The sequence below is a fragment of the Micromesistius poutassou genome (assembly GCF_964030765.1).
Source record: "Micromesistius poutassou genome assembly, chromosome: 8".
In the NCBI taxonomy this organism is placed as follows: domain Eukaryota; kingdom Metazoa; phylum Chordata; class Actinopteri; order Gadiformes; family Gadidae; genus Micromesistius; species Micromesistius poutassou.
In genome coordinates, this window is record NC_140278.1 from 9,884,799 (window position 1) to 9,909,613 (window position 24,815).

The 24,815-nt window shown below is 44.6% G+C and overlaps 2 protein-coding genes across 4 annotated transcripts; one reads left to right on the forward strand and one right to left on the reverse strand.

Moving 5' to 3' along the window:
- Nucleotides 1–882: 882 nt before the first annotated feature.
- On the reverse strand, nucleotides 883–15,411 carry adcy3a (adenylate cyclase 3a). Of its 2 annotated transcripts, XM_084471384.1 has the most exons (22): nucleotides 15,289–15,411; nucleotides 14,618–14,693; nucleotides 13,450–14,189; nucleotides 12,302–12,451; nucleotides 10,847–10,977; nucleotides 10,455–10,566; nucleotides 9,853–9,980; nucleotides 9,063–9,221; nucleotides 8,603–8,771; nucleotides 8,132–8,251; nucleotides 7,404–7,546; nucleotides 6,290–6,451; nucleotides 6,005–6,092; nucleotides 4,230–4,346; nucleotides 3,691–3,965; nucleotides 3,501–3,582; nucleotides 3,227–3,385; nucleotides 2,776–2,922; nucleotides 2,398–2,511; nucleotides 1,785–1,911; nucleotides 1,570–1,694; nucleotides 883–1,245 (listed from the first exon to the last, which is right to left on the reverse strand). In XM_084471384.1, exons 2-22 carry the CDS (start codon nucleotides 14,673–14,675, stop codon nucleotides 1,066–1,068), a joined length of 3,486 nt encoding a protein of 1,161 aa, XP_084327510.1. In that variant the 5' UTR covers nucleotides 14,676–14,693; nucleotides 15,289–15,411; the 3' UTR covers nucleotides 883–1,065. The 2 variants fall into 2 exon arrangements, with proteins under 2 accessions (XP_084327510.1, XP_084327511.1); XM_084471385.1 differs by lacking the exons at nucleotides 9,063–9,221; nucleotides 14,618–14,693; nucleotides 15,289–15,411 and having other exon boundaries at nucleotides 13,450–14,137.
- Nucleotides 15,412–18,825: 3,414 nt separating this feature from the next.
- Nucleotides 18,826–24,123, forward strand: preb (prolactin regulatory element binding). 2 transcript variants are annotated; one of them, XM_084471271.1, is made up of 10 exons: nucleotides 18,826–18,963; nucleotides 19,674–19,831; nucleotides 20,067–20,265; nucleotides 20,954–21,216; nucleotides 21,310–21,390; nucleotides 21,494–21,621; nucleotides 21,706–21,879; nucleotides 22,139–22,211; nucleotides 22,303–22,465; nucleotides 22,570–24,123. In XM_084471271.1, the coding sequence occupies exons 2-10, from the start codon at nucleotides 19,697–19,699 to the stop codon at nucleotides 22,662–22,664; spliced, it is 1,311 nt and encodes a 436-aa protein (XP_084327397.1). In that variant the 5' UTR covers nucleotides 18,826–18,963; nucleotides 19,674–19,696; the 3' UTR covers nucleotides 22,665–24,123. The 2 variants fall into 2 exon arrangements, with proteins under 2 accessions (XP_084327397.1, XP_084327398.1); XM_084471272.1 differs by having other exon boundaries at nucleotides 20,957–21,216.
- The last annotated feature ends 692 nt before the right edge of the window (nucleotides 24,124–24,815 follow it).

Sequence of the window (24,815 nt, forward strand, 5' to 3'; positions counted from 1 at the left end):
TATTTCTCTGGATAGTTACAGGGGTTAAACACCACACATGTATTTGTACCACAAACCCCATCATTGCCTCAGGGAGGCACAGAAACATTCAACGTCCAATGTCCCGTTTGACCCTTTGTCGCGCTCCGCAGTGTTGGTGAGACGATGGTACAGTGGTAGCTAGCGACACAACACTGCAAGTGGACCGGGTGGGGGCAAAAAAGAAGCAAAAGCATGGCTCGGCCAGGCATTCCCAGCTTCAAGGCTGGCTATTTTAAAATGAATCCAGACCGGAATCATGAAGAGAGCTGGAATCATCAATTGATTCCGGCTCAATCAATTTTGACTGAAGAAAACAAAAACATAAAAAATGTACATGGGAACACACACACACACACACACACACACACACACATACACACACACACACACACACACACACAGGCAGGCATATGCTAGTTTGATTGGCACCAACACACTTTGGCCTAGTAATGTAATGGCCTAACACTTAATAACCCTACAAGTCAATATTAGGAGGACAACTGGTCAACGATGAGTCTGTCCCATTTGTAGAGGAAGAAATTGGGCAAGAGATGTTAAATATCCCGTCCTCTGTCCAAAAGCCATTTTGGTTAGTGTGCTGAGTAGATGGCATCTTAAGTTACTTAGTTTGTTTTAAGAAGGCAAATGTACCGATCAGGTTATGTATAGGTTTCTGTTTAAGAGAGAGAGAGGGAAGGAGGGAGGGAGAGAGAAAGAGTGTCTATACAGCAGTGTTCTATGTCATCACAGGTCAACAGTTAGCATTTCAGTAGTGTTTTAAATTGCTTATCATTGCAAACATGACCATGTATCAAAATGTTTATGTTTAAACAAGCATGTTTTCTAGACAAATCGCTTCGTTCAAAAATTCTCTCCTCCACCCCGCCACCATGCATTCCAGATATAATAAATATATTTTTGGAGTGTGTATCTATGTGTGTGTGTGTGTGTGTGTTTGCGTGTGTCTGTTGTGTGTGTGTGTGTGTGTGTGTGTGTGTGTGTGTGTGTGTGTGTGGGGGGGGGCAATCCTGAGCAGGCAGGTCTTTAGCTGTCCACCACTTGGTGAGGCAAGGTGACCGAAGAGCCGTTTATGAAGGAGCCCTGCTTGTCTCTTCCCTTGAGAAAGTAAGTTAGCAGCTCCCCTTTGCCCTTGACGAAGATTGGACCCCTTCGAACAAAGCGGAATCCATACTCCTTCAGAATGTTATAGCAGTCCTCCACCACCTGAGGGCGACACAGGTGTTGAGTGTGAAATAAGCTTTGTTTACTGTAACTAACTGTAACATCAGACCTCCATAAGTGCTCCATAATATGGGCTTTAATTTTCAATGTAAATATTCTCAATCAAGAAATGTATGTGTTAACTGCATTTCAAATCATTTTGTAGAGATAAATTGGTGTGGTGGCCATGTACTGTCAATTTGTACTTTATACTTATACTTCAACTTACAGACAACAACATCTAAAGGCTATTGCCAGTTAACACAACTAGGATAGCTAACAACAGGAAGATCAAGGGTTTGCCCTAACAGGAAGTGACATCATTACCTGAATGTTCCCCATAACCCCCGTTGACTCCATGCGACTGGCCACATTCACAGTGTTCCCCCAGATGTCATAGTGGGGTTTCCGTGCACCGATGACTCCAGCCAATACGCCTCCTTTGTTTAGACCTTAAAGACAGACAGAGTGGTGTTTCCCTGTGTCCCAGGCGTGGCACACGGTAGCAGTGCGTCAAGCAATGAAGGAGACCGACTACTGACCGATGCGGAGCATGAAGTTGTTGAATGACTGATAGTTGATGTTCATCAAGGTGACCTTCATGGAAAGAGCAAAATCCGCCAGGTCTGCCAGATGCTGCCAGCGCTCGCGGTCAGAAAGTTCTTCCTTCTGTTGAACACAAATAAGCAAAAAAAAAAGTGTCAATCATAACCACAACAGGCACGACCCCTTCCATCATGACTCTGTAACCTTGTATGCTATATCGCGCTATCTCAGAATGGCTCTATAATTACATTAACCTCAAATGAAAGCATCATTTGGCTTATCTGTGATCTCTTGACGGGGTATGGGTCATTACATTTCCTCTTCCCCCCCCCCCCCCGACGCTAGCCTCGATTTCCAGTCTCTCTTGTGGCCCTCTGGTGGGCTGTGAGCCGCTGGCCCACGATAGAGCCTGGAGGTAGATCACAATAGTCTGGGTCCATCACAAGCCAGCGTCAGTGGCTTGAGCTGTGATTGGGTTGGTTCGGTCTCAACATGAGTTGAAGGGCGGGACGGGCTGGTGGCAACCGGTAAGAATCCCAATTGCAAACAGAAGTGAGGGAACTAAAGTGCTTAAAACAAGGTGTCAGGTCGGACTTCCACAGCTCTGACCTTCAAGCAGGCGTAGCCATTGGAGACGTCTGGGGTGACGCCTGAGGCGGCCATGTAGGTGCTCCCTATGGTCTTGATCTTGGTGATGCAGCGGAACTGGGCCTCGTCCAGCAGCTGTCCAGAGGAGAGACCATAGCTGAGATAAGTCAAACGCTGGCCCTTGTTAACCTGAATTGGACTGTATGTTTTTGACTTGAAGACTTTGAACTGCATTAGTCAACTCAAATATTGGACATTCATCTACCCCTAGGGATCCATGAATCGAGGGATTTGTTACTTAATTGATTTGTAGAAAAAGTACCCATTTTTTTCGACGTAATTTAATTCATCATTTCTTGAAGCCCACCCAGCCTCCAGAGTGTGACGGGCTGTACTCACGCTGTCAAAGTCCGAGATGATCTCGTTGAGGAAGCGCAGACACTCGATCCCCCCGTTGTTGATGCTCTCCTCCGTGTAGAAGTCAGAGAAGTTGGGGATGGAGGCGAACATCACACCGATCTCATCGTAGGACTGGCTGTACAACTCCTGGAACACATTGGGTCGACAGTATTGATACAACCTTCCACCCGCTTTGTATAAACAAGACTAGGTCAACCTAGCGAATGCCAGGGCCCGGTTGTCTCAGCTCGGCTGATCACCATCTACCACAATTTCCACACAGCTTAGAATAACAACAAACACAGCTCTAAATCAGAACCACTTTGAAACAGAGGAAATGACAGACATTATATCTTGAGTGGATGCCCCATTTTCAGACCATTTATTTGTCCGTCCAGTGCGCAGGACAACGGCCCACGGACCCAGGTGTGAGTGCCTCCGCTCGCATTACCTCATCCCTCTTCTTGGAGCCCAGGAAGTGGCGGGCCACGTGCTCCGGCAGCATGTTGGTCACTAGTGCCTCGTTCCAGCGCCTCATCTCGTAAACTTTCTCCTTCTGCTCGTGCACCTCGATCTTCCACAAAAACAGCGTCCGCGCCAGCTTCTCCACCTGTGTCATCAAGGAAGAACATTGGAATGGGGAGAGCATGCAGGCCAATATTGCCGCAGGTCTCGGCCGTGCTGTGGACGTTGTATAACCCAAAATAAGGCTTCAAGCTTCTTACGTGGCGAGAGAAGTAGTAGAAGCTGATCATCATAATGACGATCATTATCGTCATTGTGAACTTTGAGGGAACGAGGGATGACCTGAAAGAAGAAATGAAAGTCGAGTTGACAATTTCCGAATGAGTTATATAAATATATAGTGAAAATATATTTATTTTTCCAGAAATAGCGCCGTTGTTCCCCGCTTACCTGTAGTCCTGGAAACGGGCCATGTCATATCGGTCAAATATGTCCCTCCAGCTGTAGATGTTGACGATGCCCGTTGCTATGGTGATGAGGAGCATGAGCGTGAGCTTAACCATGTGGCTGACCTGGACCAGCATGGTGGTTGCCATGAGTGCCAAGACAGCGATGTAGCTGTAATACTTGGGGTTCTCCAGGCAGTTGTCTGGGCCGGTCACTGTGGTGGAGGATGGGGGGGCCAGGGTGCTGCCTGAGGCCGGGGTGCTGGGCAGGCAGCTCAGCTAGGTGGGACAGAGAGGAAGAGGAAGGAAAGGAAGAGGAGGGAGAATGGAAACGGTGGCCAAGCGAGAAACAGAGAATAACGTAGACAAAGTGCCATCTCTAATCATGTGATTATGGATCCATATTATTTTGGTATCCAGTGATCTTTAGGGAATGTGCTATTGGAATTGTACATTTTAGACCTTAAAATAATAAATAGTGAGCATATTTGCCTACAAAATGTATAAAACTAGCTAGCAGTTTTACATAAGTAGGTTTCTCACCATGTCAACAATATCTGCCATAGTGACTATGAAAATGGCCGCCATGGCCCAGGTGTTGCGGGCCCAGCGTGTGTGGTCTATCCATGTGGAGAAAGACACCAGCTTCTTGGGAAAAACCTGACAAACAAAAGACCGTACTAGTAATACTTAACATTCACAAACCCATGTATTGTGAGATGATGATTACCATAGAAACCCCTTTTATATTGTAATCGTTGGCAGCTTCAATTGCTTTCTATCTAAAGCAATTGGATGTGAATACAAACTCTGAAAAAAAGATGGAGCCACAATTTTGACAACCAGTGCTCCAGAGAAGAGTCCACACTCACTTTAGTTTGCCCATTGGAAGCACTTACTTTAAAACAACACAAGCCACACACAGACTTCCAAAACAAATAACACTCAGAGGCGGTGGTGTATCCTTCACACGCGAGCGCATCCGCGTACGTTCGCAGAGGCCATGTGACATTGGCCTGATATTGTGTAGCCGTGGATATAATCAGGGTGAATATCGACAGGGAACTGCTTTAGCCTGCGGGCATTGGTCACATTGAGTCTGTGTTCTCGCTGAGCATCTGACTGGCTGTGTATTTGGCTGAGAAGCCACATAATTTGTACATCGGGTTAAAGCAAAATCCCACTGATGACGATGTTGCCTTCTGCCTGACCCCCACCCTGAATAGATAAAGCCAGGCCACATAACACTGGTTGTCAATAAATCAGAGTTTCCATGGCTGTGAACTTGGGCTAAATCAAAAGCGCGAGACATGGCAGTGGCTCCACGCCTCCAGGCAGACCACAGTGTTGAGCTGCACCCTGCTATGTCTATAGCCACGTTTCCACTGCAGGAACTAGGAACTTTTTCAGGAACTCAGTGTGTTTCCATCGCAGGAACAAGGGTCTTAATTAACATCTGGGGGCATTATTTTACCCCCCAAAAAGTCCTAAAGTACTGCCCTCAGGGGGAAGTACTTTAGAACATGAACTCTGGGGAGTCTACTATCTACTATCAAGAATAATCAATACATATAACATAGCTATAATTATAGGTCTATGAATGTAGTTCACCACTATGGATAAAATAAGAGGACTGTGTGTGGTTTTGTAAGCTCCACAGTCATCTTATTGTATCCATAGTAATGAACTACATTCATAGACCTATCATTATTGCTATCTGATATATGTATTGATTATTATTGATAGTAGACTGTGCTACAATCAAATAGCATGTGAATCTAGGTTATAGGTTGCTTTGATAACGGTGGCAGTTGTATCACAACAGTTTCGTTTTGAATACCAACTTCCTCCAAAAGAGTGATAGCCTACTCAATCCTACTTAAGTTATCGAACAGGGAAATTACCTCAAAAACAAGCGTCTCCAAAACATGTATGTATTAAGGAATGCACACACACATATCACAATCCCCTCTTCTGCAAACTGCCCTTCGCTACACAATTTTACACATGGATTAAAAAATCAAACTCCACAATAACGAAATCCTCTAAATACAAGGTATATGCTGATGAAAGTATGGGGCATACGCTTGCATTCACTGGCTATGTGAGGTGGAGGGTTGAATCTATCTCTGCTGGAGGAAAACAATTGTTTTGCACTGCACTGACTGGTCATACTCTTGTACCCAGAGGTAAACAGAGGCTCAGTATGAATCTACATGTGCATGTGCATGTGTGTAGGTGTGCGTGTGCGTGTGTGCGTGTGTGTGTGTGTGTGTGTGTGTGTGTGTGTGTGTGTGTATGCGCGCACGCTGACTCACTCTGGGGAAAATGGCTGCCAGGGAGCAGATAGTGAGGACAAGCAGCAGGACCTCTCCCACAGCAAGGGTAATGTAGTTTGCAATCAGCCTGTAGCGAAAACACACAGACACACAAACCAGGAAGATAGCAGGAAAATCACATTATAGAGACATACAATCAGAGATACCAGAGATACACGACAGCCAAAGACAGACAAAGGGACATGTGCACGTAACGGTATAATATCGTTCCAGAGACAAGAAAAATACAGGACAAAACTAAAAAACCCCTCTGTGAGAGCTCACCGCGGGTCGATGAGGGCCTCCATGACGGCGGTGAAGAGCAGGACCACACAGGAGCAGCTGAACGCCGCTCCGCTCTGTTTCTCCTTCTCCACAGAGTAGCGCGTCTCCAGCTCGGGGTCCACGAAGCGCAGGGACAGCCGGTTGGTGTGCTTGCCCTTCAGACTGCCGCCAGCAGGAGAGGGTGAACAGGATGATAATAATGATAATAATAGTGATAATAACAGGGATAATAGTGCATTAAGTGAATGGAAACGATGAAAGCTCTACTATGTGGACTGAAATTATGCTAATGCATGCATATCCCTGTTTGCTATTGGGTTTGATTCTCAAGACATTTTTATTTTGATCACATGACATACAAACTGCACTCTTATAGGACAGCCGTCACTTCAATAGCATTCAGTCTCGATTGCTTAAGCCTAACCTCGGAATACATGATACTTCAATTACATTTTCCGCATGATTTTCAGATCCATATTTGCACTACTTGAATATGAGAAATTAATATAGTATTTTAATTTATCTGCAACTACAATTTTTCGATCTGAGTATATATTATAATATACACTAATATTAATGACATTTTTAATGTTAGGAATTGTTTACATTTCCATATCCAATGGCTCCAATGGCTTTTGAAAACAGTATGATAGCGATTTGCTTCCATACAGGGGTCATTGTGAACACATCATCAATACATGGTTGATTAAATTCCCAATGTTCTTAATCATATGCATTAGTGACCCACCAAAACAAAAATGTCAGAGTTAATTTGCATAATTGGAACAATTATCTAAGCCATGTCACCCAATGAGCAGTCACCAAACCTGTTCAATGGATTGCATCTGACATTTGCAGTAGTGCCAAACATAACATGCTACAAAGTGAACCTCATTACCGATTGATTTGGTCTAAGAACATGGCTATGGGCTTTGTTTGAGCACCACCGACAGATTCAAATGTTACACTGACATCAGGGATGACAATAGAACTGTAGCTTCAGATAATCTCCTTTCATATGGAAAACTAACATTACTACATGTTACCTGTACAGTACAAGGACCCCACCCTCCAACCCCACCCTTACAGTGGTGTGACAGGATAAACTACTCACGCCTGCACCGTCTCCCTCTCCAGCAGGGCTTCGTTCAGCAGCTTGTTGAGCTCCTGTTCATTCTCACGGGCGTCGATAACTCGCTCAGCCAAGTCTCGCAGACGCAGTCGCCGCCGCGGGTTAGGAAACGACGGATTCACCACCTGGGGAAGGGAAGAGACAGAGGAGCGGATGTTTTGGAGAGTGTCAATCAATTGTTTTTCATACAAGGCTTTAAATGTTTTACCGACTGCTGGTGACGGATTAGTGAGAAAAAGGGAGAACAGGGTATCAAGCAGATGTTTGATCAAAGAAAAAAACGGTCGTGCACACAAATACATTATTCTAAAAATTTTTCGACACCCAGTTGAAAACATTAGGAAGGGATCTGCATCGTAATTCATTAAAGAAGATGAACATATTCCATATCCTTATATAGAATGGCACCACTGTATCTGATCTATCATCACTGATTCTACAAAGAGTCACTTTGATTTTAGATCAAAGCGTCTTCTGACTGAATAGGAACCGAGTAACCCTGGGGCCTCTCTGAAATCGGTGTCACGTCAACCGTCAATGTTTCTTTGTACATTTAAAACAATCAGCGTACAAAGAACAACGTCATCATTCATGATCAAATGAATGGTTCACCACGAGTCAGTGAGGGCTGTGGTGGTTAGAGAAGTGTGTTTCAGAGGATCCCGCTCCTTTAAATCCAGGGATCGGCAGCATTGTTTACTCCTCCCTACCCTGGCGTCCAGTTCCTCAGGTTCCTCTGGCGTGGTGCAGGCGGTGTTGACGCTCCCGTTGCACTCCGTGGTGTTGATTAGCAGCGGGGAGTTGCCGTTGGACGACGTCACAGACAACTTCTGATAGCAACAGCACAGAGTTAGTGTGTGACCTATCGCTGCCACCCCGCAAATAAAACAAGGTTTGTTCAACTCCTTTAAATGGGCTTTTTGTAAAGTCAACATAGCGCAAAACAAAATGCCCTTTTGTCAGTTGCTTTCACGTATTACAGTGTTATTACAAAATGTTGCATATATATATTTTTATTCTACTTGTATTATTCATAACAATTATATAACTGCTTTTTCAAAGAATTGTCTTCCTTTAGCTACATGATGGATTGTTAATTATAGTATTAGAAAGGAATTCAAGAATTATAAGGGAGATGGTAATTCCTCTGTCATGTGTGCCTTTGGAGGGGCTTCTCTCACCACTCCGTTGATTCCGTTCTTGGCCGCGGGGCCCTTGGGGGGCACCAGCACCAGGTAGGTGTGGAGGCCCCTCTCCTTCAGGTAGTCACAGCGCTCGCCCCCATTCCCGGGCTCCACCTCAAACTCCCCGCGGAGACACTCCATGGTGCTCTGAGAGATATGCACTCGACTGGACCATACACAAACACGCATACACACGCACACATGCACAGGCAAAAACACACACACACAAATTAGGAATAGAGTATATTGATATATAGTATATTGATATATTGATATTCTGTTTGTTTTTAATGTCTTTATGTTTATTTCTAAACACACACACAGCTTATTTACATGACCCTGACATAACAGCTCTATGTGTTTGCTTCAAAACAACAAGTCCCAGCATGTTGTGCTAGAAAGCGATAGACGCTGATGTGGACCATATTATGATAGGTATACTAGTCTAGGGTATTACCCTGGTATGCCCCCTGCCTCCATCTTGTTGGCCACGGTGACGTCAGTGGACCAGACGTCATACTGCCAGCGCTTCTGGCCCAGGACCCCCCCCAGGACCGTACCACTGTGCACGCCCACACGCATGTCCACGGCTTTTTGCGTCTTCTCACGCACATACCTGTGGGCAAATACAAGCAATAAAAGGCTAGTTTATCTAAGCAGCTCTCCTACCTCACTCTTACTCCTATTTTCAAAGTAAACACACTTGTTCAACTGGCAAATCCAACAGTCTCTAACTTATTAACAATAGAACTGGACTGACTGTACTTCTCTAGGGTTGCGAGTCTAGAAAATGTTGACACGTTTTCCAAATTTGTCTTCCTCTCGGGCACAGAGTAACCCTTGAATTAAACCGTAACATGAACTTCATAGTTCTGGATAAACGTGTGAAATATTGGCTGGTTGTTGCTATATTTAAATTTGAGCAAATTATAATAATATAATTGTAAATTATTATATTATTTACAATGATAAAAGAATTGATGTCAATTATAATTTTTGAGCAGCTTATTATATAAATAATGATAGAATGATAAACAAAAACAGGACAAAAAAAAGTAAACAAATATCTAAGCTTGCCTCATGGGCATTACTCCAGCCCTTGAACAACAGATTACCCTCATTAGCTAAACCAACGGCATCCATCTCAGGCACTAACATTCACCAATCAAAACATTGCCAAAAAAACATGCAAATAATCTCCCATCTCTATGGAACCATAACCCGCCTCCCACAGAGAGGGGACTCACGAGATGGCTTCCACCATGGCCAGGCCCATCATGATGGAGCAGGCGGCATGGTCCTCGCGGTAGTCAGGCAGACCACAGATACAGTAGTAGCAGTCCCCTAGGATCTTGATTCTCAGCTGGTGGTACTTCTACAAACCAGAAGACAGAGCAAATATATCACCCGACTTTTCTAGAAACTAAACCTTATTTGCAAGTGTATATACAGCTACGTATAGCAGTAGTTTTCAAACTGTGTGTCGCAACCAGGTTTATATATATACATATATATATGGTTTATTTATATGCATGTGTATATGCATCTGTGTCATTTGATAAATATTATGTTAGGACATAAAAATAGGAACGCTATCTTCATGTACAATAGCCATTGAGAAATGTAAATGGTTTTGATTTTTCTGCTTCAAATATTTTGGTCCAGAGACAAATGTTCCTCCACAGTGACATAACAAACTGTGCATGCACACATGTTGCAACAGAACCGTCCTGGTTTCCTCTTTTGGTATGTTCGACAGGGCTCTTTACGCCGAGTCATTTGCACGCGTGCGGGCAAATGAGCATTAGAATGGGAGCACGGCCATTAGAAGATGAGGGCACGCACGCACCGCAGCCAGCTTGTCAAAGCGGGCAAACAGTTCGTTGAGCAGCTTGACCAGCTCATGGGCACTGCACGAGGACGACAGCTGGGTGAAGCCCACGATGTCCGCAAATAAAATACTGGAGAGAAAATAGTAGAGGGACAAGGAGGTTACAAAACATATTGAAAATCAGAGCGCTACATCGTGTCCTTTAGCTACTGATTGCGTACCGATATCAAATTCACCACATTTGTCACATTCAGGTTACATGTTGTTAACTACCCGTTATAAAATAACAGTCTCATGTTAGCAATAATAACAATGTTGTTTCCAGTTGACAGTGAAACATAGCGTTTAAAACTAGACAGCTAATTTTATTTTGCTGATTTAGACGCGGTTCATGGTAATTCATGCTGTACCTGACGTTCTCGTGTCTGTACATGTACATGGTGTTAAACTGCTGCATCTCCTTCTGGCTTGCTTCCTTCTTCATGTCCTGCAGCATCTCGTCTGCTATGTGCTTGGGGAGGATGGACAGCAGCAGCCGTTCCTATGGAGAGCCACAGATGTGGGTCAATTTGATGACAGACGCATGTTAACACAAGGAAGAGTCACTGGGTATACCTCCGATGCCTTTCAGAGCGCAGGCCTTTCTGTAATCATGTTACCGGGCTCTGGTTACATCAGGGGTTCATTTTGACATAAACACTGCAAGCCAATTTAAATGACTTACAGCAAGGCCACAGCACCACGGTCAAAAGGCTTTTCAAGACAGAGTGGAAGATCAATAGGCCAAAGGGTTCAGCCTAACCCGAAGAGGAGCAACAATAAATAAAGAGAATTCATTGTGGACCACGTTTCACGTGCCTTCTAGAGAGCATCGTTTTCGCACTACTCACTGGATTGGTCAGTCAGCACATCATAACATATACTGGTCTCTGGGACCCGATATCAAATATTAGCACAGCATTGACCCGGAAGGAAAAAGAACACACATTTCTCAAGCAGCCCAACAAACGCCTATAGAGCACCTATAGAGCAAGACCAGTGGCCATACATTAGCCTACATGTGTGGACAAGAAAATGGCATTGGCAAAAAAACAAAACAGAGAGAGTGTGAGTAAAAGAGATGGAGAGAGAGGGTGAGAGAAACGGGTGAGCAAGTCAGCACTGTGATTACAGCTGACACCGTCTCAGGAGGTTGGTTGCCATGGCAACGTGCAGCGACCGGATGCTCCTTGATTGGCTGCCAGCCCCTCGTCTCCCAGCAGCCCATGCTTCTCCATTAGTATTCTGGGAGTTTCTCTCCCTCCTGGTCTTATCAGCTTTTTCCTCACTCCCCATCGCTCCCGCTCTGTCTCCCAGTCTCGCTCTCACACACCTTTGCTCCCTCCTTCTCTACTCCCACAATCCTGTGGTTTATTTCCCCTTCTACCCCCCCCCTCCCATTCCTCTTTCTATAGTGCCGGCCTGTTAGCCTGTTCCATAAATAGTAGCAATCCAGAATGCCCAATAGTCACAGCTGTGGTACGAAAGAAGGGGAGGGGGGAGAGAGGGAGAGGGGGAGGGAGGGAGGGAGGGAGGGAGGGGGGAAGGGGAGGCTTGCTGACACAGTGCTAACACAAACAGACATATGCCACACATACTAACACGCACGCACACACACACTGTGTGCGTGTCCTTACGCACGTGCAGAAGCCGTACACCGCGACTGCTACCCATCCATAAAACATGATATCAAACCCCTTCCATTTTCATCATATCAACAAACGTTGTTGCTTCACAAACATAATCCTTCTAAACCCTGGCATCTCACATTGAAACAACAATAGGAACGTAGACCTACAAGTATAGAATACACAACAGATGCCTACCTGTTGCTGGCTTTGCTCCTCCAGGTTGAGTTTGACTTCCAGGGACTGTCTGGCCTCCAGAAAGGCCTTGCGGTGCTTACGGTCAGCCATGTAGTAGGACATAACCCCCACGGTGATGGCACACACATAGATCACAATGTTGGCCAGGAGCTTGACAACAGAACATGGCATATGGATTAGGGCTCTTTGTTCAACAAAGACATGCATACACATTATCATACTGTATTTACACATCATAAATGCTCATTATGAGCCTGGATGCATATAGGCTTAATGTCTTCAAAACATGACAGTAATAAGACATCATGGAGGCTGGATGTTTATATAACGATCATATTGTAATAATAACATCTTCCACTCATAGAGCACAGCTTCATGTAGGTGTGGCTGTCTGCCAGGAGGATCTAAACAGTCCAGTTCTCTGTGTCAAATAAGCACACATCCCATCCTGTGGCAGTCGACAATGCACACATGGTGTCTCGAGGACTTCTGCTTCACGGTAGAGACACAACCACACGCAGCAGGCCTGACCATCCGTTCAAATCTATTGAAGCAAAAAGGTTTCTTGCCAGATCGATATGACAGGAGAGTCAAAAAAGGGTTCATCGCAAACACAGAACGCCGTAGATTAAATAGGTGAGATAATAATTAAAGTCCTGTTAATGCGTACTGTTTGTTTTGCGGGCCCTAACAAAAGATGAGGCCTCACTCGCTGTAACTTAAAACCAGAGCTGACGCTTGTCATTCTAGCCATTTTCTCCACGTCACCCATAGCACCCGTTCCCTGAGTGTCCTCTACACCACCGCTTCGCATAAACCCCCCCCCACACACACACACACACACACACACACACACACACGCCTGTCATTTCCATTCACTCCACAATAATGCAGCCTCCATCTCACCTCGTCTCGGCTCGACGCCACCCAAACCTCCTCCTCCTCCTCCTCCACATCATCATCAGCAACATAACTGCTGCCAATCAATAATTTCTGTAGGTTTTTTTTGTCACATTTGTCACATTTCTCCAAGGATTTATAAAATAACATTGAGTACCTCCGTATAATTATAATTCTTCAGTCTTTTAACTGCACTGAGCCAGCACCCCCCCCCCCCCCCCCCCCCACCCCCAGGCTTCCATTCTCACCTGTCGACCCAGGGCGGCCCCTTGTATGTCCTCCTGCTGCTGCTGTGCGATGGTGACCCCTAGCACCAGGGTGTGCACCCCGCAGGACACGGACGTGATCAGCACGATGGGTGTGAGTCTCAGGGGCAGCGTGAGAAAGAAGGAGAAGCTGAAGAAGGCCTGCCAGCCCACCGTGTCGCTGGCCTGGTGGAAGCGGGAGTAGTTCAGCCCCAGGTAGCAGAAGATCTGCGCCCCGATGAGCACCCACAGGGCGTACGGCACCACCCGGCGGGAGATGCGGTCGGGCAGCAGGCCGTACCGGCACAGCAGGTAGAGGACCACGTCGGCCGCCAGCCCCACCGACGCCACCACCACCGAGGCCAGCTTGTCCCCGGTGTACACCACCGCGCACATGACGATGACGTAGCTGTCGAAGAGGGCCGCGAACACCACCAGCACCAGGAGGGTCTCGTGTCTCTGCCGCCGGAAGTAGGTCTGGTAGAGGTTCTCCAGGGACTCCGGGGCAAAGGTGAGCCGCATGAAGCGCGGCAGGCAGAGGCAGCACCCGGAGCTCCGCACCGTCACCTCGTGAGCGCGCCCCACCGCCTGGCCCGGGTCGGAGGGGAGGGTGACCGAGCAGTCGGCGGAATACTCGGCCGAGTACTCGGGCTCCGAGAAGGCCCGGTTGCGAGGCATGGCCACCGTTTTGCCTCGCCCTCTTGTTTTCCCTTGAATGGTGCCCAGCGAGCCCGTCTTGGGTTCTACAGCAGATTCAAAATACCGCTGTTACGTTCAGATGTCCCTCTCTTGTGCACTATGGTATGGCCTTTTCTCTTAATGCCATTGTCCAGACATCATTTTGCCCTGAGATGCCATTCATGGCGGCATGAATAACCTGTAGCGTCTTGATTGTCAGTCCCAGTTTACTGTTGGTATCAGCCTACATCGCTATGCCCATTGTGACAACCAGTTTGACTCACTACTCAGTATTGTGTCACCTACACTGTTGAAGGCAGTTGGCTAAACCAGTAAAGTCAATAAGTTCTTTCACCTTTCAACTGCTTTTTGATTACATTTTCCACCAGCATCTCTATTCATATTTTGTAGTGTGGATGTGAGTCTCATGGCAGCATCAGTAATTAATATCCCTCGCTGGGTATTAATACAAAAATTATTTTGTTTTCATGACCTCTTCTCTCTCCGTCGTTCCGCTGTAGTGGAGCGCTGTGGTCATTTTGGGCATCCATTGTCACACCTCACATGGCCTAAATAAAAAGGATAGATACAATGGTACAGTCAAACCTTTCTTAAAACGAATAAGCAACATATGTTTAGTTTATAGATATGCAGAGCTTGGATTGCCTCGTTCTAATATATGGTATTATAAACTGACGAAATAAGGTGTATATTCTTCTCTTGGCCTATTAGGACCAATAGGAAATAAAGCCCCATTCGAGTGGTTGCTCATGACCATCTGCCCAGGCTACATGTTGCTCTGAAATGATAACTAGACATATCTAAAGTGGTTGTCATTAATGTATAACCATTGTGTCAGAATATATTTCTGCAAAACTGGTTTCCATATTGACTGTTATTTCGCTTACGCCATTGAGGAGACAGAGCTAAATCCACCTTGCCATATGTCTATTAATCAAACAAATCTGCCCAAATGGCTGATTATTCACCGCCTATATCAACCATAATCGCCACTATGTTAAATATAATGGCTCAACAGGATTTGTGGCTTATATTTCCAATTGCTGACATTACGTTTGCATCCATTCTAGTAGGATTAAGTAGGATTTGATAGCGTCTACCAGATGCTGTGAAAAACATCTGCATAGTGTTGCATCCCCTTACCGTATATAAATCCTCTTTGCGTCTGATTTACTCAATCTCGTAAACATGAAAAAGATGTCATCAAACAGCTTGGATATCCCACTGAAATACGCACAGGAACACCAGCAAATAACTCGATACGCGGCGTACTGCTGGCTATCGCCGATAGGTTTTTCCCATGCTTTGCTTTTTCCCTTGCTTCTCTCTCGCTCGCTCTCTCTCTCTCTCGCTCGCTCTCTCTCTCGCTCTCTCTCTCTCTCTCGCTCGCTCTCTCTCTCTCTCTCTCGCTCGCTCTCTCTCTCTCTCTCTCGCTCGCTCGCTCTCTCTCTCGCTCGCTCGCTCTCTCTCTCGCTCGCTCGCTCTCTCTCTCTCTTGTTCCCAGGCATTCTCATCTCACGACGGAAGCCTAGAACGGAAGGCTCCAAATGGGCGTTATTGACGCGAAAGAGGGCGGGCCTCTCAGTTTACTGGATTGCTGCGAGAGGCGGGAGAGGTACTGATAGTGGGATATTCGTTTCCATGAAATAATTCGGATTTTGCTTCGTCACATTTTTCATTTGTTCTCTTTATCTTTTTTATTGTTTTTTGTTGACATTGTTGTTATTTTTGTAATGTTAACATTATTCTCGCTCCGGGGACTGGTAAAGGCTGGAGTACACATATCATCAATAGGAAGTATGAGACCGGAAATAGCGTAGCGGTAGACCGGAATAACGCTACAATTCAGGATCCTTTCGCAACTTACCTCTTTCCGCAGAAGACATGTAACACCTCTCTCCCCCAAAAAAACGTGCCCCTGAAACCCACCTCTATCCTGTCTTCACAATAATAATAGCAAAAGATTGAGTATACTAACTTTGCTTACTCACCAAAGTCAGGTGGGCTAATTATAATAAGATTATGTGTAAACATCACAAAGATGATGGGTAAACACTGTTGCAATGACAATGGACACAACTGCTCAACCCTACATCTTTGTCAAAAATGACATGACGAAAACAACCATGGTAATCCAAGGAGGAATCTATGTCGGTGTCTCCTTGATAGGCATTATCTCTCTGTAGTATGTTATCCTATATCTGTTGGAATTGGAGAATGTAATATCTTTGGCAAAGGACATGTTGTACTGAGCACTGAAGCCCGTCCCAGAGTGGCTATCAAGCCTTCTCTCGAAAGCTCAGGTTGCAGCTCTTCATTGAATCTGGAATCAATATCCAGACTGGTGGCCAACAGAACACAATTCGTTGATATAATCTCTCCAAATCAATATATTTAATGAACCTTCAACAATTTGTCCATTCGGTATCTGGCTATGTGTCAAATCCAGTGGCGGCTGGTGATAAAAATTGTTGGTGGGGCGCAGTAATAGAAAAAAATTAATTTGGTAGATTTGATTTCCTGTATTCTGGTGCATTTTGGAGATGGCCACTACCTATTACCTACTATTCATTCAGATTCATAGCCTACATCCTGACTTGCAGGGCCTAAGCTTGCAAGCTTACCCATTGTTGTTATTATGATATTGAAGCAAATCATGATCACTGTCCTATAGCGTCCATATATTGTTTATATGCTACATATATATTGTTTATATGCTACGGGCCGAAAGACTAAATTAATATGGAACTTACTTGCTCCTTTTAAGTATAACATTGCTTGGGGAGTCCAATTCCTCCACTGAAATGGGTGGAAAGTGCTTTTACAACTCTCTCCTAGTTAGCGATCCATCTCTTCTCTGCTGTAGTTGTGTTGCGTGAGTGTTGCTGAGAGAGGTAGCCTATTTGATTGATTCTCTGAATTGTCCAATCGTGTGGTGATAAAAAAAAACAGAAAAGCCATACCATAGACCTCTGAAGAATAAGTCCCGCCTCCAAGGCTCCTGGTTCCCTCAGTCAAATGTCTATGGGAGATAACATGGGGTTTATGAATGATCGTGCATAACAAACTCTGTAGGTGGCAGAGAAGTAAAAGCTGCGTCACGTTTTGAACTACACACATTTTCCATCTAGTTTCGACTGTTTTTGGATTGTGCTGTTAAAGAAGTAAACGATTATTAATGCTACTTTAACGGCACCAAAAATCCAAAAATCCAGTTGAAACTAGATGAAAACGGTTGTAGTTGAAAACGTGACGCAGCATTTACTTCTCCGCCACTTCTCCTTCTACGTAAGTTATTAAGTTACATTTGTAACCTACGTAAGTTACAACGTGTAACTTATATAACTTAAGTAGCTTACAACGTGTAACTTACAACATATGTTACTTACAACTTGTAACTTACGTAACTTACAACGTGTAACTTATATAACTTACATAACTTACAACGTGTATCTTACAACTTACGTAACATATGTAACTTACATAACTTACAACGTGTAGCTTACGTAACTTACAACGTGTAGCTTACATAACTTACAACTTGTAACTTACGTAACTTACAACATGTAACTTACGTAACTTACAACTTGTAAAACTTACATAACTTACATGTAACTTACGTAACTTACAACTTGTAACTTGCAACTTACGTAACATACGTAAGTTGCAAGTTACAAGTTAATTGTAAGTTACAAATTAGCTTACTTACTTTGTAAGTTATGTAAGTTGTAAGTTACAAGTTGTATGTTACGTGAGTTACATAAGTTACAAGTTGTAAGTTACCTAAGTTACATAAGTTGTAAGTTACAACTTGTAACTTATATAAATAAATTATGTAACTTACGTAACTTACAACTTGTTACAAGTTACGTTAATTACGTAACTTAGGTGACTTACGTAAGTTACATAAATCAGTAAGTTATTTAAATTGCGTAAGTTAAAGTTACGTAAATTGTGTAACTTACGTAAGTTAAAGTTACGTAAATTGCGTAAGTTACGTAAATTCTGTAAGTTAAATTTACGTAAATTACGTAAGTTACGTAACTTGTATGTTACGTAAATTAAATTTACGTAAATTACGCAATTTACATAACTTGTATCTTACGTAAATTGCGTAAGTTACGCAAATTACGTAACTTACCTAAGTTACGTAAGCTACAAGTTGTAAGTTACGTAAGTTACAAGTTGTAAGTTACGAGTTACAAGTTTAAGTTACGTAAGTTACATAAGTAACAAGTTACAACAAGTTGTAAGTTACAAGTTGTAAGTTACAAGTTACGTAAGTCACGTTAGTTACAAGTTGTAAGTTACGTAAGTTACAAGTTGTAAGTTACGCAAGTTACAAGTGTTGCACACTTCTTTGTTATTTGGATAAATCCAAATAACGTTTTGGATTCGTGTATATTTCAGTTCCGTTAGGTAAGTAGTTTGCTCATTGTATATAGTAAGAGCAACATTCCTGCACCACTTTATGTTCATGTTGCATTACAGTTTTACATTTGTATATAATACATATATATGAAGAACAAGATATAATGTGGCCCTATTGTACTGGCCCCACGACTCTGGCCCGATGCATGCTTTGAAGTTACGTCGAGGGAAGTCTCTGACATCGCTGTTCTGACTGACGCGATTACGTCATCCACGCTGCTGACGTGTAGGCAGGAGGTGGCTTCCAGATTGGGATTCAGCAGCTAGCTAGCTGTCAGCTTGTCTCTTTGTTTATTCTTTCGTTTGACACTTTGCAATGGAATTACCAACTGTATACTACTGAGCTGAGGAAGTAAGAGCAGAAGAAAAGTCCGAGATATTGCACAGGTACTGAATTTTCAATTATGTAGCATGTCGATCTAGTCGGATCAGAAACTCCTAGCTGGCATAGCTAGCAGGTAGCCCCTAGCTGGCAGCTCCTCGTTAGTAGGTATAGCTCCTAGCTACGAGTCGTAGGTAGAAGGTAGCTCCTAGTTTGTATTTATCTTACTAGCTAACAGCAGGTAGCTCCTAGCAATTAGGTAGCGCTTAGCGATTGTAGCTGGCTTGTGTTGCGTTAACCATTACTTCAACATTAACATCAGCAATCAGTTATCCACACAGAACATTTGTATACATCCATGGTTCCATGTTCTAATGTTACCATGTACACAGCAGTTTAAGCCTTATGTCTTTAAAGTATAACTGAATACATTCAAGCCTGCTATACTAAATAATAGTATAGCAGTACACTAAATGATTTAATCCAAGAGGTTGTTAGTAACACAATTGTTAAGTAATATAATAAAGAGAGCTTTAGTAATACAGGTTGAATAATATAATAAAGAGTGCTTTAGTAACACAAAGGTTAAAGCCACGCAAGGCACAAGGTACAGCTTAACCAGGAAGGAACCTATAATAATGATGTTTATGCAGTAGTTGTGACGTGAGTTCAATGTTTTTAGACCATATGTCGTTTCTATCAAGTGATTGTAGAATTAATGGTCTATCACATCCTGATTTCCACACGTTTTTGTTGGTCTTCACGTTTTATGAAGAGCTCTCCAATACAAACAAAAATATGGGGAGACGGAAGGTGCCAGATCTGTACAGAGCCCCATTCCCCCTCTACACCGTCAAGGTGGACCCCAAGTCAGGCCTGGTGATCACTGCAGGTGGAGGTGGGGCATCCAAAACTGGCATTAAAAATGCAGTGGTAAGTAATTATGTGTTCTGTCCATATGACATTAAAGGAGGAGCAAAAGCAAATAACATCCTTTTCTCAAGTCATTTTTATAAAGAACACAATCTTGACATACTTATGTATTTACACACAAGTATACATGCTTCATACATACAGTAGGGATTTATTCTATATTGTACAGTTCAATAGTCAAATATTGTAGAAAGTCGGAAGTTGGAAGACCTTAACTTTGTGCTCTCTGTTGTAGCATTTTCTTGGCCTGCAGTTGGTGGGAGAGCACCAGTACAGTGCCACTCTGCTGCATGCTCATGACACGGAAACCCGCGCAACAATGAACCTGGCAATCGCCGATGGCGTTATTGCCGCGGGGCAGGATGGCAGTTGTAGCATGATGCGATTTAAACAACGCCAGGCAAATGAGGGACGAAAAGCGTCTTCCAGCGAAGGTAGGGATGGCTCGTAACAAAGATGAACGCAGTCGTAAGCGAAATAAAAACATATGGGTTTAAATAAGCTGTCACTATTGTATTAAGCAGACAGAATAGTGTAGTGCAAGATGCCTAAACCCCCTTCTACTCCTTAAAGATGTTCTTAAAGACCCTCTTTGTAATTCTTTATTTGTTGTTCTTGCACACTTTGTTGTGCTGTTTTATCTTGGCCAAAACACCTTTTGAAAAATATATTTTCTATCTCAAAAGGCTCTCCTAGTACCCTGGAAATCCAGAGTTCTCGCAAGAGCACAATTTGAATTTGCTCAGCGAGTCACTCTGGGAATGAGCAATATACTCACTCCCCAATTCCCCTGGCCCAGAACATTAACCAACCACATCGGTGTATCTGATAAAGGCGGGCCAAAAGCGTTGCTGTTTTATCGTCCGGATACGGCAAGAGTCTTATCTATTGGTTAGCTCCGCTGGTCTGCATACATCACCCGTTGTATTCTTCTGATTGGTCGTAGTGTTATCCAATTGCATGCAGTGATATTTTCAAATGCATGCTTGGTTCCGCCCCTGGAGTTGGGCCATTTTCATTACTCTTTACCAGACCCTGGAGATTTCTAGATGTGGGTCTGGATTTCCAGGCTACTCTCCTAGTGAAATATTGTTCAAATAACAGAAGTGAGTTTGTGATCAGCAGCAGCCCCCGGCGAGCAGCAGGGGAAGGCCCGGCGACGAACGGGGAAAGGCGACCCGGCGGCTAAAGACGGAGCAGAGGAGGCAGGGGGCGTGGGCGCGTCCAACACTACGGACGACACCACGCAGATCTCCGTGGAAAACGTTGGTGAAGTGCAGTCGGACCTCAACCCTGTGGACCCACTGCAGAAGGTGGTGAGGTTCAGCTCGGACCTGAGCCTGCTCATGACGGGGGGCACGGACGGCCACATCCGGGTTTGGGAGGTAGGCTTCACTGAGCGTGGTGCGACTGGACCACATCTCTGCCGCTTTGACCCAGTCCTGATCATGACCCCTGTTCTCCCTCTACTCTTCCAGTACCCCTCTTTGAAGAAGAAGTTTGACTTCAAAGCACATGAGGGAGAAATTGAAGACTTGGACATGAGTCCCGGGAATGAGGTGACACACATTTAAACGTTGCCCATCCCTCTGGAGAGCACTACAAAATATGCATGACTCTGACAATAGGCTAAACCTTTATGTCTGTTGTGTTGCTCATCAGCACCTCGTCAGTGTTGGCAGGGACTTTGTGTGCAGTGTGTGGAGTGGAAATCAGCTGGCCATGGGTCTCCGGTGGCAAGACACCATGCCTCAGGTGGCCGACAAGGCGTATCGCTACATGGCTTGCAGGTAACTTAGTTGAATGAAACTTTATTGTTAATTGATTCCATGATTTTAGTTTTTCCTTTATTGATTTGATCTTCTCCCCTTCAGGTTTGGCAGGGTAGAGGACCAACCCGCTGCCATACGGCTGTATACGGTTCAGATCCCCCACAAACGAGACCGGAAGCCTCCCCCTTGCTATCTCACCAAGTGGGACGGCAAGAGCTTCCTGCCCATGCTGACTGCAGTCTGTGGCACTGAGGTCATCTCCAGCATGGCTGTCAGGTGAGGGCCGTCCATGTGCTTGCATTGGAACAATGTTTTTGTCTTTATATGTGGTCGTAGAGGTTCAGCGCTGGGCGCTTCAACTTAAATGATGAGTAAACCCCAAAATCGCTTTTCCTCAGTTGCACCTGTCAAGTGCTTGTGAACAGTTTTTTTGTGAACAAAACCTCTCTAAAATGACGTATGTTTGGAAACTCATTTGCGTACAAAATTATTGCTGAATGTAATTTTCTGCTGTTTCCTCTTTCTCGTTTCAAAGTGAGTCTGGAACCTTCATCGGCCTTGGAACTGTGACGGGATCTGTAGCGATCTACATTGCGTTCTCCCTACGGGTAACAAGCAAAAATTGACTGTTAGCACCGTTTGCTTTTAGAGCGTGAGTCGACTTTGCGACTTCATGCTGCTGTCCTTCTCTCTGTGTAGAAGCTGTACTACGTAGAGGAGTCCCACGGCATCGTGGTGACGGACGTAGCATTCCTGCCCAACACGTTGAAGGGGAACGCCCTCAAAGGCAGCAACCACGAAGCGGCCATGTTGAGCGTAGCCGTCGACAGCAGGTGTCAGCTGCATACCGTGCGCAACAGAAGTAAGCACTAATCAATATAAATTTAAAAAAAAAAACATGCTTTAGGCTCCTACAAGAACTTCCCCTTTACTCTCTTTCTTCCTCCGCTCTCCGTGTCGTGGTAGGATCCTTCCCCATATGGCTGGTGCTGGGCTTCTGTGCCATGATGGTGGTGGCGGTGATTCTGCTGCTGCAGTCGCTCTTCCCTGGCTTCATGTGAATCCCTCTGAGCTCCATGAGAGCGGGCAAGCCATGGGGGGGTGGAGACCGTCATCGGAAATCACTGAACCCTCCGCTGGGGCCACACAGCCAGGGGAGGGGGGGCTGTGCGTTGTCCTCCCCCTGCCTCCCAGTGGGGTAAGGGGGCAGGCGAACCATAAACACCAGGGGACTCGTTTTTTAATTTGACATCTGCTGCTACCCCACCGCAAAACATCTCAAAGCCTAACAATGACTCTTCAAGTTGCTGTTAGAAGCCTGTGACGTCACCACCTCCCACTGTGCCGTGGGTCTCATCTCATGACTTGTCCTCCTCCTTTGTGAAAGACTCTTGTATTCGTATTGGTGAGAGGCTTGATTCCATTTTTTTTTCTTTTTGGGGAGGGGTCGAGGCTCGTGATGAGAGGGGGTCCAGCTCCCAGCCATTTATAATTAATGTGCAGATTGGGGCTTTTTTTAAATAAGATATTTAAAGAATAATGTAAAGATATATAAATATACTTAAATAGTTTCATGCGTCTTCTTTTTTCTTTCATGTGCACTTAGTGGAGTGCAGCAATACCATCCATTTTCTACATGTGATAGATCTTTAATGAACTTCTTTTTTTCAAATACATCCACTAGTGGGCAGCGTAGACCCTTCATTTGTTAGTGACTTGAAAATGATTAGATCTCAATGGCTTAGCAATACAAATGGCTTTGGCCCATTCAAATAAGGATGCAATAGCTAAAATAAATATGCTTGTAATGCTGGAAGTGATTAGGATTACCAATGGTTGAACGCCTCCACAGTCTTATGTACAATCGCCAATGTGAAAGAGAAAAGAAGGGCATAATGAATCCTTAGTAAATTTAATCTAATAATGTCAAGTCTGTTTACAGACTAAATGTGAGAGCGAGCTAAATTGTTTATATATGACACTGAATAGTGTTTAGTGCTTCTGATCCTCCTACCATCCATTTTTTCAGTTCAAAACAAGCAGATACACTTGTGCACACCCCGCCCCCCCCCCCCCCCAACCACACCAGCACTCATAATTCACTTGACAGATTTATTTCCAGTAGGTGGCACCATATGGCTGGTGAATGGTGGAGGCATACACGGGATGGAAGTTCCTGTTGATTTAACCTACATTGTGCTCATCTCAAGCTTAGAGACAGGCCTCCAAAGTCACAGGGTATAAGAGAACTGTTTGTCCGGGATTCCCGGCCTGGTCTATGGATCAGGGGTGTGAAATGGTCGCCGTTTTTATGAATTAAATGTATTAATTCATTAAAAGCCTAAATCAAATACCGGCCACCATTGCTGCACTTTGTTTTCACATGGATCACGTACAAGATGACGTTATGGAAGCCTAGCGGCCACGTGTACACAGAGCCCCCAATCCATCCATCCAAACACACAAGCTCATTCTTTTCACCAAATGGTAAACCAGAATTCAGACACTGTCCAAATACAACCCCCCCCCCCCCCACCCCAATCCCTTTTCAAGGCCCAGACAGTCCTCCACTAACCCCCCCCCCCCCCCCTCTTCATCAGCAGTGGGCAAGAAACCCGACGCCCGCCTCACCTACATTAAAGGTCCAACAGGAAGTGAAGTCCAACAGGAAGTGCGGAGTCCCCAGACAGGCTACTGTCTCAGAATCTACTAAAGAGGAACAAAAGAACTTTTATTTTTCGTGTTGAGTTTAACCCTCTGACATTGCACATACCCTCCACTGTCTCAGACACTCAGTGCCTTGGGAAACTAACTGGTGAAGTGGAAACATTTCACCCAGACGGGGTGAGGAATGGCAGAAGCGGGCCAGTCACTTAGGTATGGGCATACATTATCTCCACCAAACGCACCCACTCTGTCTGCGTAGAAAGTGAAGCCGGTGGATGGTTCAAACTTGCTTTTTTGAGTGTGGTTTTAGAATGCATGCCTAGGCCCCTGGCTGCTTATCTTGGAAAGTGTTCACTGATTAGGACTGTTGAGGTGCGATTGGAGTGTGAGAAGCTATGATTCCCCTGTGGGTTTATGTATAGCTGGCAGAGGCCTAAATGGGTTTGAATATCCTTTCATTGACTATTCTGATGTTTAAAGAATGTTGCGGGTTTCATTGCAAAGGATTGTTATCATACGGCTTTCCACGTGATGATAAAAAGTTA